Genomic DNA, 13,455 nt, shown 5'->3' on the forward strand with positions numbered 1-13,455 from the left:
AAGCACTTACATTAATTCTTATGAAAATGCATATCTAGAGGGTACCAGGTGGCGAAGGTTGCTCTAAGCAAAGATCTCTAAGGAACCCAACAGCCACAGAGGAGGAAGAAAGATCCTTGTTCCCAATCCAGATTGCAGTTTCAGTTGATACAATCTTCAGCAGATAATAAGAGCATGTTTTCAACCCCCAATTTCAGAAAAGTTTGTTATCTCCATCCTGTTTAGAGGCAAAGTGACTTTTAAGTGACTTTCTCAAAGCTCTCACTTGACTCAAGCCATCTAGAGCGAAAGCAAGGAAAACCCCATAGGGGAGTAAAAAATAGCCAAAGGCAAGGGTGGAACCAAGTAATCTTCAACAATAATATTAGTAAAAGTTTTATTAAAGTGCCAGGTGCCTACACGTTTCGAACGTGGTTGCGTTCTTCCTCAGGGCTTTATAACGTTTGTGCAGTTGTCTGCAGAAGCTGCTAGGCTAGCATGATACAGGAAGAAGTGAGATATATAGGGAAAAGATACCTGGATAACTAGTTGGAATGGCCAGTAGCAAACCCTGTTAACAACAACAGCAGCTTGCAATGAGTGAAGATACAGTCAGAAAAGATATTTGAGGGAAGGGGAGAATGTAACACACAGAGTATAGCAAAAGCTTCAAAGTACAGCAAAACCTACCAAAGTAGGAGTGAGTGAAGTTAATTTCAGATACATTGAATCTCTCACTTGTTCTTTATTTCAGTGATTTTAACATTAAGATGTTATGTAGAACAGATTTGTCTTAAATGGGTACTGTAAAATCAGACATGTGACCAAGGCTATATTCGGGTGGGCATGCCCCATTGGTGCTGGACACGCCCCCTGGGGGGGCGACCATGTTGTCCTCCTTTTTGGTTTTCAAAATATGGTCACCCTAGGCAAGAGGGTGACAGACTTGACCTTGGGGGAGCTAGGGGTGGCAACGGCCGACAGAAAGCTCTGGCGTGGACTGGTCCATGAAGACACGAAGAGTCGGAAACGACTGAACGGATAAACAACAAGGCAAGAGGTGGTGCTAAAACCCAGATTGACTCTCAGCTCAGCCTTGCTCTTGCTAAGCAGATGGTTCTTTTTCTGCCTCTCTTGGGAAACATGGCTACACATTTGTTTTTTGTGACACTGCCTTTTAACCCACAGAAGAACAGTCCGTTCAGTAACGGGCACGCTGTCCGGAGGGCTCTTTGGAAACTTTTGGAGTTTCCCCTCCGTCCCTGGCTCCTCCCGCCAGCTAACGCCGCGGAGGCTGCCGCACCGGCCAGGGGCGAGGGGTTGGGGACTCCTGCAAGCAGCACTTTGCCGGCTGAGGAGCCAGGGGAGTTTGGCCGGGGGCGGGGGAGCGCGGCGCCTGACCGCCTTTACCTGCCCCGTTGCGCTCGAAGAGCGGGACGTTGCCCAGCAGCGGGTAGCAGGGGCTGATGCCCGGGACGAGCTTCATCTCCTGCCATCGCCTGTAGTAGGTGCGCAGCCAGCGGAAGGCGAAGGCGGCCAGCGGCGCCACCAGCAACACGGCCGCTGCAGCCCCCCAGGAGAGGGCCTGGCCGCCGCCCCCCGCGATCCAAAGCCCCATCAGCAGCAGCAGCCGAACGCCCAATGGCTTCCCCCGGCTCTGGGCGTGGGTTTGTTTTGCCTGCCTGCCTGCCGCGGGAGAGGGCGGAGCCCAGGAGGCAGAACCGAGGAAGGGGAGAAGGTCACGGAGCCGAGGAGAAGGAAGGGAGCGGCTGCGGCGCAACAGCCGAGGCCCAAAGGTTTCCCGTGCAATCCCAGGCGGCCACCTCGGAAGCTGGCTCCGTTCAGTCCAAAGGGCCCCCCTCCCCGTCATTTGAGGACAGGGTTGCAGCCTACAATGAGCGCATCTTTACTCAGAAGTAAGGCCCGCTGGGCGGAAGGGGCCTTACTCCCAGGGAAGCATCGGTAGAAGGCGCAACCCTATGTTACTTCTACTTGGAAGTTCCATTCAGTCCGGGGTGGGTGGGGGGCTTGCTCCCAGGTAAGTGAGAGCAGGATTGGAGCCGTGCAGTGCAATCCTATGCATGTTTGCCCAGAAGCAAGCCCCACTGCGTCGAATGGGGCTTCGTTCCAGGGAAGCGTCCCTTTATGATAGGAATAGGACTTTGGGTGTCTTAACTACGCACAGGATTGTGCCCTTAAAGACCTGGTCTGCCGCTTTAACAAGAGGTGCAAAAGCAGGCAAGCATCCAAAATAGACTCCGAATAGAAGAGAAATGTCTCGGAATACTGAAAAAAAATCTTGTTTGGGGAAATGATGATAACAACGTGTTTCCACCTAATTTTATTTTATGGCTTTCTTCAGCGTTAAAGAACAAAACATTTAAAACACTGCACATTGCAGATATGCTTATGCATACTTATTTAAAAAGTCTTCCAAAATTCCTATAATAATGTCTCCTACTAAAATTCAGTGGCGACTCAGAAATGTGTTCAGAAGGCTGTAGTTGTTATTCTACCCTTTTTAGAAGTTCATTCAGGTGTTCCTAAGATACATCAATTAGTCCAAGTACTCTCCTATCTGGACAGGGTTGTGTTGGAGAGGAAAGGGAATGTCTGAAAACTACATAGTTGTTAGAGGAGTGGTAGAAACTCCAACTCTTCATTAAGTTCCTGGGGGGATGAAGGGTTTAATCTTAGGATCCATTCCCTTTCCTTTCACAACAGGATCTTAACATTATTTGTATTCAACTTCTCCAGTGCTCTAAATCTGAAGTCTGTTGCAAGATGTTTACGTTCAAAGAAATGGCAAGCTATTTGTTGTTGATGTTAATGTTACGCAGGTGTTCTATTCATTTCTTCAGGGGCCTTGTTGTTTTTCCCACATAGATCTTTTGACATTTGCACTGGATAGCATAAATAAGAAAATTGCTACTACGTGAAATGTTGTAAAGCATACTTTGTATGGTTGAAAGGATCTGCAAATTCAGTCATTTTAGAAGTGTATCTGCAGTAGACACAATGCCAACATCAATGATGTCCTCAGGGCATAAATGTACCTGGTAAAATGTTAGGGAATGTCTTGCCTGTGTTCTTCAAATTCACTTCTCATGAACATGTTGCTTGTGCTTTTATTATTTATTGCATTTTTATAGCGCCCAATAGCCGAAGCTCCCTGGGTAGTTCACAAAAACTAAAGTCATGGGCTTTTCCCGGCAACGTGGTGTGTCTTGAATTACTGTATGATCCAATGCTTCTTAGTGCTCTGTGGGAAATGTAATTACATGTAAGACTGCAGTTCAACTGCTTGGGTGGTGCCCTAATCTGCTGCCTTAAAAGATTAGATCATGCTGTTTGTGATGCCTTGTTGAAACTATGGATGATTGAAGGTTCATTTTACTTGTTTCATCTGGAGGTCATTTCACTGAATATCTTATTATTTGGTTGAGGTATATTGATGTATTTGCTGTCTGGAGAGATAGAGTGTCTCTACATTAAGGGGAACTTGTGTTGCTTCCCCTAGGGCTTTTGTGCTTCCTGCTTTTGGGCACAATTGTTATCAGATGTAGTAGATGGGCAGAGAGGGGCAACCACATGGTTTGATTACTACTACTTGGTTAACTTCTGTGAGACAGCTCCATCTAGTGGTGGAAGATCCCACTGTTTTCAGTGTGTTACTACTTCAAAAGTGGTTGTTTTCATGGCAGAATTTCCAGGGGATGTTACAGGAGACTTCCTGGTTGTTGGTGATACCATGTAAAAGACTTTTGTTGGGGGTTGTTGCAGCATGTGGGGCGTGGAAAGCTAGCCCTTCTCTACCCAGCTGCAGTTCCCCTTGGAAAAAACAAAAACCTTCCATATAGGGCAATTAAGCTGAAACAAACCTTCCATTGGCACCAATGGACACTCAGGGCTTGGTGGAACAGAACTGGAGCCCTGAGAAATAAATTCAGGCCAAGCAACGTCCCCCCACATACACACTTTGAAAATGCTGCTACACAGGTCAGGGGACCCTGTAGAAAAGGGTGATCTGTAAGTGTTGTGGGGGAGATTCCCCAAAATCAGATGGGGCCACCTTCTGTGTGTGAAGCCTTTATGCCAACTGAAGGCAGATCTTGGATCCAACTGTTTGCTGCTATGAACATCATTTCTGAGCAACTTATTGCACCTCATTCAGTCTAAAAGCAAGAAACAAGTAAAGCAGGGCGCTCCATGCCATTGAAAATGTGGACTCCTAGAGAGGCTCCATGGAACTCACCTCTTCAGAAAATTGCCTTCCACAGGGTGATAGAAATGCACAAGGAGGGGTGTGTGGCTGGAGAGCTCCCTCTTTACAGGGATTAACTTTCATCTCTGTTTCATCTCAAACAAAAACACTGCTTTGACAAACAGCTGTTTCCAATCTCTTACCCTGGATTTAAATTAGGGGTGTGCAAGGATCCCCCCGCTCCGCACCGCTCCGCCCATACTCCGCTCCTCTTCGCCACGGAGCTCCGGCTCCGAATCGGAGCTCCGCAGTGGAGGGGAGTGGCGCCAAGTAATGCCGGGAGAGGAGGGCGGGGGGGGGGTTACTGGGCCCTGCCACCGTCGCCGCCCATGCGGCGACGGCAGCAGAGCTCGGTAAGGGACCAAGGGGGAGGGGGGCCTTACCTGCCTCCGTCCGCGGTCCCTCGGCTTCTTCAATTGAGCCCGCGGTTCAACCAGGAAGTCTGGGCCAGCCCAGACTTCCTGGTTGAACCGCGGGGTCAATTGAAGAAGCCGAGGGACCGCGGACGGATGCAGGTAAGGGAGAGGAGGGGGGGTTTACCGGGCCCTGCCGCTGTCGCCGCATGGGCGACAGCGGCAGGGACCGGTAAACCCCACTTACCTTTCTGGCGGAGCTCCGGATCAAGGCGAAGGATCCGCCTTCACCTCGATCCTCTTCGCCACGCTCCGCTGGCCCCCCAATCCTCTTCGCCTCCGCCTTAAGGGCAGGCAAAGCCCCCCGCTCCGCTCCTGCTTCTCCGGTTTGAGGAGAAGCGGAGCACATCCCTAGTTTAAATACCCACCATCCTTTTCTATAATTCGCAAAGCATAGGAGACTCTGGGTCCATGAGAGAATCGATAGCTTATTTTTGTTCTGAGTATGTTTTACTTCCAAATAGATAAGGTAGAAATAATCTTTAAATTTTTGAGCCTCTTACTATTATGTTTTTAAATACGTTTTTCTATTTGTACGCAATCATGGGTATTTTAATATGTTGATGTATATTGAACTAATTATTGTGATTGACAATGTTGACTTTTTGTCTTTCTAAATATTATAGACTTGTAGATTACCCTGAGGAAGGACTTTATAGTCTGAAGCGCCTTGGTAATTTTAAAAATAAAATACCACATCTCCGTTTTCACCCTTTTGCCTCTGGCTTGTTTGGCTTCCATCTCTTTCAAAATGCCCAAGTATTTTCTGGGGGTAGACGGCAAATGAACGCTCATAGAACAAAGTAAGCATTGTTGTAGTGCTGTCCTGAGAACTGCAGGTCAGCTCAGAAGGAACAGGGAAGTCTGAGAGGCGGGGCCATGGAGTGCTGCGTCCCTGGGAGCCCTTGTTCCACCACACTGTTGAAAGCGAGAGAAACGTCAGCCCATCCTGGACAGGTCCAGCTCCGGACGTCTTTGCTGCTTGTAGCAAAGGATGCTCATTTTCAACTCGTGCCAAGGAGACTCCGTGAGGGACTAGATGTGGGCAAACAAACTGCTGGTCAATCCAGACAAACTGGACATTCTGTTGGTCAGTAAAAGGCCAACCCTGGATTTGGAGCACAACCTGATTTGGATAAGGTAGCACTTCCCATGAAGGGTCATGGGTGCAACTTGGGGCTGCTTTTGGCTCCAGGATAGTCAGGTGGCACTGGTGGCCAAGAGGGCCTTTCCCTATTATTATTATTATTATTATTATTATTATTATTATTATTATTATTATTATTATATTTATTTGTATCCCGCCTTTTGCCCAATGCTGGGCCTCAAGGCGGCCTTACAAAGTTTAAAATATACATGCAGGCGGGGGGAGGATAACAAAACCATAAACAATTAAAAAATACACAACAAAATTATAAGACATTAACATAGATAGAGGGCTGGATTATTCTCCAAAGGCCTGCTTGAACAAAAAAGTTTTAGCCTGCTTCCGAAAGCCCATCAAGGAGGGAGCCAGCCTAGCTTCCCCGGGAAGAGAGTTCCAGAGCAGCCACCGAGAAGGCCCTCTCCCATGTTCCCACCAAGCGTGCCTGTGAAGAAGATGGGACTAAAAGAAGGGCCTCTCCAGAAGATCTCAAAGCACGGGCAGGCTCATAAGGGAGAATACGTTCTTTCAAATAACCTGGACCCGAACCATATAGAGCTTTATAGGGCATAACCAGCACTTTGAATTGTGCCCGGAAACAGACTGGAAGCCAGTGGAGCTGTTTTAACAGGGGAGTTGTATGCTCCCTGTAACCAGCCCCGGTCAACAATCTGGCTGCAGCTCTTTGAACCAGCTGGAGTTTCCGAACACTCTTCAAAGGCAGCCCCACGTAGAGCGCGTTACAGTAATCCAATCGGGATGTAACTAAGGCATGTGTCACCGTGGCCAGGTCCGACATCTCTAGGAACGGGCGCAGCTGGCGCACTAGCTTTAACTGTGCAAATGCACTCCTGGCCACCACCAAAACCTGGGCATCCAGGCTCAGGGCTGAATCCAGAAGTAGACCCAAGCTGCAGACCTGTGTCTTCAGGGGGAGTGTAACCCCATCCAACACAAGCTGAATCCCTATTCGCTGATCTGCCTTTCGACTGACCAAGAGCACCTCTGTCTTATCTGGATTAAGCTTCAATTTGTTCGCCCTCATCCAATCCATTACTGCCAACAAACACCGGTTTAGAACAGAAACTGCTTCCTTGGAATTGGGTGGAAAGGAGTAGTAGAGTTGGGTGTCATCAGCGTACTGGTGCCACCGCACCCCACAACTCCGGATAACCTCTCCCAACGGTTTCATGTATATGTTCAATAGCATGGGAGACAAAACAGAGCCCTGAGGGACTCCACAGGCCAATGGCCAAGGAGTCGAACAGGAGTCCCCCAGTACCACCTTCTGGGTCCGTCCATCCAGGAAGGAATGGAGCCACTGTAAAACAGTGCCTCCAAGACCCATCCCAGCAAGGCGGCCCAGAAGGATACCATGGTCGATGGTATCGAACGCCGCTGAGAGGTCCAGCAGAACCAGCAGGGACACACTCCCCCTGTCCAGTTCCCGGCGAAGATCATCCACCAAGGCGACCAAAGCTGTTTCTGTCCCATAACCAGGCCTGAAGCCAGATTGAAATGGATCTAGATAATCCGTCTCATCCAGGAATCCCTGGAGTTGGGAGGCCACCACACGCTCCAATACCTTGCCCAAAAATGGGATGTTGGAGACTGGCCGGTAGTTATCCAATACAGCGGGGGCCAAGGAGGGCTTTTTCAGTGTGGATCTTACCACTGCTTCCTTCAAACAGGCTGGGACCCTTCCTTGGTGAAGGGAGGCATTGACCATTCCACTTACCCACTCAGCCAGTCCCCCTCTGGCAGCTTTTATAGGCCAGGAAGGGCAAGGATCTAGTATACACGTGGTGGCTCTCACCAATCCAAGGACCCTGTCCACATCATCAGACTGTGCAAATTGAAAGGTATCCAATAATACTGGACAAGCAGGTGCCAAAGTTACATCCACTGGATCTGCATCAACAATAGCATCCAAGTCAGAGCAGATCCGAGCGATTTTGTCTGCAAAGTGCTGGGCAAATTGGTCGCAACAGGCTGTTGAAAGGTCTGAAATCACTTTTTGGGGGCCAGAGTGTAGAAGGCCCCTGACCACCCGAAACAGCTCTGCTGGACGGCTCTTTGCAGACGCAATAGTGGCAGAGAAAAAAAGTTTTTTCGCTGCCTGAATTGCCACAGAGTAGGCCTTCAAATAGCCTGTGTTCGATCAGATTCACTCCGAGTTTTCCGCCAACGTCGCTCTAGCCTCCGTCTCACTCGTTTCATTGCTGCCAGCTCACTGGAAAACCAGGGGGCTGGTGTGGCTCCACAACATGAGAGAGGACGTTCAGGAGCAATCGTGTCCACTGCCCTGGCCATCTCTGTATTCCAGAGATCAGCCAGGGCATCGACAGAATCACCTGCCGAAGCAACAGGAAAATCCCCAAGCGCCATCAGGAAACCATTCGGATCCATCAGCCTCCTGGAGCGCACCATCTTAATCGGTCCTCAACCCCTGCAGAGGTTCTGAGTGCCAGCAAGTCTAAACCCCACCAGGTAGTGATCTGTCCATGACAACGGAACTATATAAAGTTCCTCCACTCTCAGATCCCTGTCACCCCATCCAGCACAGAAAACAAGGTCCAAAGTGTGCCCAGCAACATGGGTAGGGCCAGATACTACTTGGGACAGACCCATAGTTGTCATGGCGGACATGAAGTCCTGAGCTGCTCCCAACAGGGAAGCCTCAGCATGGATATTGAAATCCCCCAGAACAACAAGCCGTGGGGACTCCAACACCAAATTCGAGACTATCCCGGCTAGCTCAGGAAGGGAGACTGTTGAACAGCGGGGTGGACGGTACACCAACAGAATCCCTATTCTATCCTGGGCACCCACCTTCAGATACACACATTCGGACCCTGCAGACTGTGGGACGGCACCTGGTCAGGGGGATGGAATCCCGATAGACCACTGCCACTCCACCTCCCTGCCCTCCAGGCCTTGCTTGCTGCTGGACGGAGAACCCTGGTGGGCAAAGCTGAGAGAGATTAACTCCCCTGTGGTATTGTGGTAGGTGAATTGCATGTTGGGAGTTGTAGGAGAGGCATGGAGGGGAGCTGAGAGGAAGAGGAAGTAAAGGGGTGGAGTCAGGAAGATTGGAGTGTGTTTGTTAGAGTTTCAGTTGCAGTCTAGGCCGAGAATAAAGGAGTGTTTAAGAAGATGTCTCTGGTGTCTTAAGATTCTTGCAATACAACAATACCACATATCCCCAACCAGATACAGTTCTGGTTGGTGTATCAATTGCATCTCTGTCTGGGGAAGGTGGGCTGGCTACAATGATCCTTGCTTTAATCACTTCATGTTTAGATTACTGTAAAGTGCTGTGCATGGGGCTACCCTTGAAGACTGCCTGGACACTCCGGCCAGTGCAGAACACAGCCAAACTTTTCTCAGGTGTGCGTTTGACAGACCAACACCGGTCTTGAAACAACTGCACTGCCTTAAAATTTGTTTCTGAGCTCAATTCAAAGTGCTGGTTGCACCCTATAAAGCCTTAAACAGGTTGGGGCTAGGGGATCTGAAAGACCACCTTCTCCCACTAGAGTCTGCCTGAAATCTGCCCTTGTTACCTGAGGCCCTTTTACGTGTCCCATCTCCTAGCGAGGGGAGGTGGATGGGCACTCATAACAGCGCCTTTGTAAAACTTGCTCCTCTGCTCCGAGTTTTAGATTTTTTGCGTTCTTTATGTATTTCTTTCTTCAAATTTTATTGTATGTTGCCTCAAGCACTCATTGAGTGGGGGCAGGGGGTGACCTATGCATATTCTAAATAAATAAATTTCCATATGTCAGGCTGCTGTTAAACGTCCAGTTGTGACAATCTAATTGTTACGAAATCTAATCTGTCCAAAGAATGGTCTGATATGGCTTTAAAGTGGCTTTACTATACCGATATTAAAGTCACAGTGTGAAGATTTAATGTATTTAATTAATGTATTTAATTAAATACATAAGATGCAGAATTTCCTGTTGAATTGATAATGTCACTGTTTAATCCATAACAACAAAGCAGATCTAGCAGTTACTTCTTTGTTTATTACATTTTTATTACTTTTTTAGGGTATGTTGCTATGAAGGTAGTCAACAGCCACCAAACTCGGAGGTGGCTGAGTTTCCAATTCAGGGTGGGTGGACTGTGGAAGCAATCGTCGCCTCTGCCCTCCAGCCACACTGCATTTCTGTTGGACAGGTGAAGGGTGTCTTAACAGTGGGGCTTCAGAGTGGGATGAAAAGAGGAAACGCCATATGGCTGCAGCCGCAGTCTCCTCTCCTTCCTGCCCCCAGGACTGCCCTCTTTTTCCACGTCTGTGCTTTGTTTCTGAATACAGAGACATAACCTGAACCACTGGTGCAGTTTCTGGGCTCTGAGGTCAGAGCCATGTTTCCAACCCTGAAGCCCAGAAACTGAACAACCCTATGCCCCTCCAGACACTTCTATACTGCCCAATAGCTTCTTCAAATGCAAACTCATTCCATAGCCACATAGTAGCTGTCAATTGCCACTATATGAGACAACTTTGTTGGCTGTATCACCATGTGGAATAACCCATTCATGACTGCTTACAATGTTCTGCAAATGCAGAAAGCTTCAGCTATTGGGTGGTATAGATATGCAATAAATAAATAATATTTATATACTGCTTTCCCACAAACATCACCAAAGTGGTGTACATACAAACAAAATGTCAACATTAAAACTATTATTCACAATTTAAAAGGCCAAATGAAATAGACGTGTCTTAACTCTTTTCCAAAAAGTGAGGGCAATCTTAGTTCTGAAGGGAGAGCATGCCACAATTTGGAAGTAATGTAGGAGAAAGCTCTCCATGCCATTGCGAGCTCCTTTGTCAGGGTCCTAAGGAGTGTCATCTCCATGGCCTTCATTGGAAAAATATATCACAGAACTTCTCTGCAGTAATACATTGTGCTCACGCCTTATCAAGATGCAGGCAAATGGCAGAACAATTACACAATAGGATATACAGATATATCCCAAGCAGAGTTACTTGGAGAACCAGCACCCATATGCCTAGATCACCTGACAACATCACACAATTATGAAGAAAATGTAAGTGGAAGATACTCCACACAAAAGGCACTTCTGGTTCTGGCAAAATGCCACTCCCATCAAATTTCACACCCCCAATGCAAGCCAGGTTTCAGCTGAATACAAACAACTTCTGTTCCATTCACTTACATGCAGACCACACTAACAGTGAAATGGAAAGCCCAAATAAAACTGGAAACTACTCTGGAGCATTGTCCAATAGTTCAAAGTAGATGCGGGGGGGCATTTGGGGGAGATAGAATTTGATCCGCCAGCAATGCCTGTTCTGCTGGTGAAAGGGCTGCATCAATGCAGTTTTAGGGACAGCTCTCTGTTTTGCTTGAGACATAAGGCTGCAATCCTACACATGCTTATCTGGGAGTAAGCGCCATTGAACTCAGTGGTACTTACATCTGTGTGTGTGTGTGTGTGTGTATATATATATGTGTGTATATATATATATGTGTATGTATGTATAGGATTGCATTGTTAGCTGGCGACATAGAAGAGCAATGATTTTGTAGGTCTACAAAATGGCTCCTTTTAAAAAACCAATGAAAGAAGCCAGAGTAAAGTTTATCAGGAGCATCAATCTGTGAAAGATGCATAGGAATTTGCAGATGATATCGATTCAGACAGTAATGCAACCTGAGTTAATTAAAACAACATTTCCTCTGGCACATTACTTAGATAGTTATCAGTTAAGTGCTCTTTTCCAGCTTAGTTTCAGATGTAGTATTCTAGTCTGCTGCCACCTCCTAAGGTAAGTGTGCACATTAGGTTGCAAATTGATGTGAAGGAAGACAGAAAAAATGATGACTTCTGTTATTGTTTCTATGTGTATGTTTAAGTGTTTGGTTCAGGTTTGGATTTGCTGTGGCCAATTCTTTTATTTCAGGAAATGGTAAGTATGTGGGAGGGGGGAGTTAGAATGGTGAGCCGTGAGTGGTGTCATCTGATTGGTTAGTTGATTTGAATGGAGAGAGAGGAGGGGGAATGAGAGGACAGTTTGACATTTGGGGAGTTAGAAGGGAGCAGTTAGTTAAGGAGAGTTAGAGGAGTAAGTCAGGATTTTGTAGAGTCAGGGTTGAGGAGTTGGAGTGAGGGTAGGAGTGAGTGAGATTTAGTAGAATAATTCTTAAAGTGTCGTTTCAAATCTGTTTCTATATGAATAAACTTTGTTCTTAGTTTGTTAAAAAAAACCACGTCTGCTCTGTCATTGGCGTTACTTCAGGTAGACAATACACTTGCACTCTCACACACAAAAATATATTATTCCCTCATTCTTTTAGAAAATAAAGAATAGGGTGGTGGCAGCGAAAGAGAAATTGGATAACAGGCGTCACTGAGGTAGGTGACACCACAAAGACCTTGACAGATTTCACAACTAGGACATGAACAATTTATGCCCTATCAGTCTCTGAATCAGGTTCACTTTCCAGATATTACTGTGCACAGTGGCACCAACTTATACTTGAAACCCACAAAGTACCACATGCCTTACACAATACACTCAGTTCGCACAATCAGCAGCATCCGACATGGTGAACATTCAAACTGCTACAGCCTTTTTGTACTATACAAACCCAGGCAGGGTGGCTTGTTGCCATGGTAACAGACCACCCAGAACCCATTGGCTGCCCTTTCCTCAACTTCCCTCCCTTCTCTTTCTTTCCCTCCAAGAAGGAGACCCCAATGGGAAAGTTGTTTCTAATTGCCATGTATGTGTATTGGGGAGATTTGGAAGTGGGGACAAATTTAGGGTACCACCTCCCACCGCATTTAAGGAAGTGAAGGTTAACACTTCCCAACTGGGATCCCCCAGAAATCGCATGGCAATTAAGCTTAGAAAAACCATCCTCTTAGCACCAATGGAAAGTTCTTTATAAGACTAATTACCATGCTTGGGGGGGTGATTTTGGGTGTGTGTGGAGGGATTAAACCTGCCCTTGTCAGCTGCAATTCCCTTTGGAAACTGGCCCCTGCATGGAAATTAAGATAAGGGGGGGGGACCTTCCATTGCCACCATTGGACTCTTAGGGCTGTATTACCGTATTTCTTTGATTGTAAGACGCCATTGATTGTAAGATGCACACTAATTTCAGTACCACCAACAGAAAAAAACCCTAAGACACACTCGCAATTCTAAGACGCACCCCATTTTTAGAGATGTTTATATGGGGAAAAAAGTGTGTCTTAGAATTGAAGGAATAGGGTACTGTGGCCAGGCCTAGCAATGACCCTGGTGAGCCCTCCAGAGGCCATGCATTTATTGGAAATCATCCTGACATCTTGGCTCAGGCACAGCTGAAATAGCTTCCAGCAACAAGGTGAAGGATCTGGAATGTTGCATAACTGGGAGACATGCAATACACACAACCCCAGCTTGATTTAATTAAAGGGCCTGTTTATGCATGACCAGGGTTTGCAAATACCAACCTAATTGCATGACCAACAATGGTATCTGAATTGGACAATCAAATGCTGGGTGGGGGAAGAAAAACACTCCTACTTACCTGTGTCACGTACTCAAAGTATGAGTGCGTGACACAGCCAGGGACTTTGCGTATTGATTTCTACTGCTCTTGATTTTAAGATCACTAATCTCCCCT

At 47.1% G+C, this 13,455-nt stretch overlaps 1 protein-coding gene across 2 annotated transcripts in view; it reads right to left on the reverse strand.

The window, feature by feature from the left end:
* LOC134404810 (cytochrome P450 4V2-like) overlaps positions 1–13,455 on the reverse strand; it is a 37,554-nt gene that overhangs the window by 19,488 nt on the left and 4,611 nt on the right. Inside the window, exon 1 of one of the 2 annotated variants that reach the window (XM_063135720.1) lies at positions 1,390–1,660. The exons of the other annotated variant lie outside the window; for it this stretch is intronic. Coding sequence (XP_062991790.1) covers positions 1,390–1,597 — 208 coding nt within the window. The 5' untranslated portion in view covers positions 1,598–1,660. Of the gene's footprint in view, positions 1–1,389; positions 1,661–13,455 lie in introns of those variants that run through there. 2 annotated transcript variants of the gene reach the window in all.

Source organism: Elgaria multicarinata, chromosome 10, assembly GCF_023053635.1.
Source record: "Elgaria multicarinata webbii isolate HBS135686 ecotype San Diego chromosome 10, rElgMul1.1.pri, whole genome shotgun sequence".
In the NCBI taxonomy this organism is placed as follows: domain Eukaryota; kingdom Metazoa; phylum Chordata; class Lepidosauria; order Squamata; family Anguidae; genus Elgaria; species Elgaria multicarinata.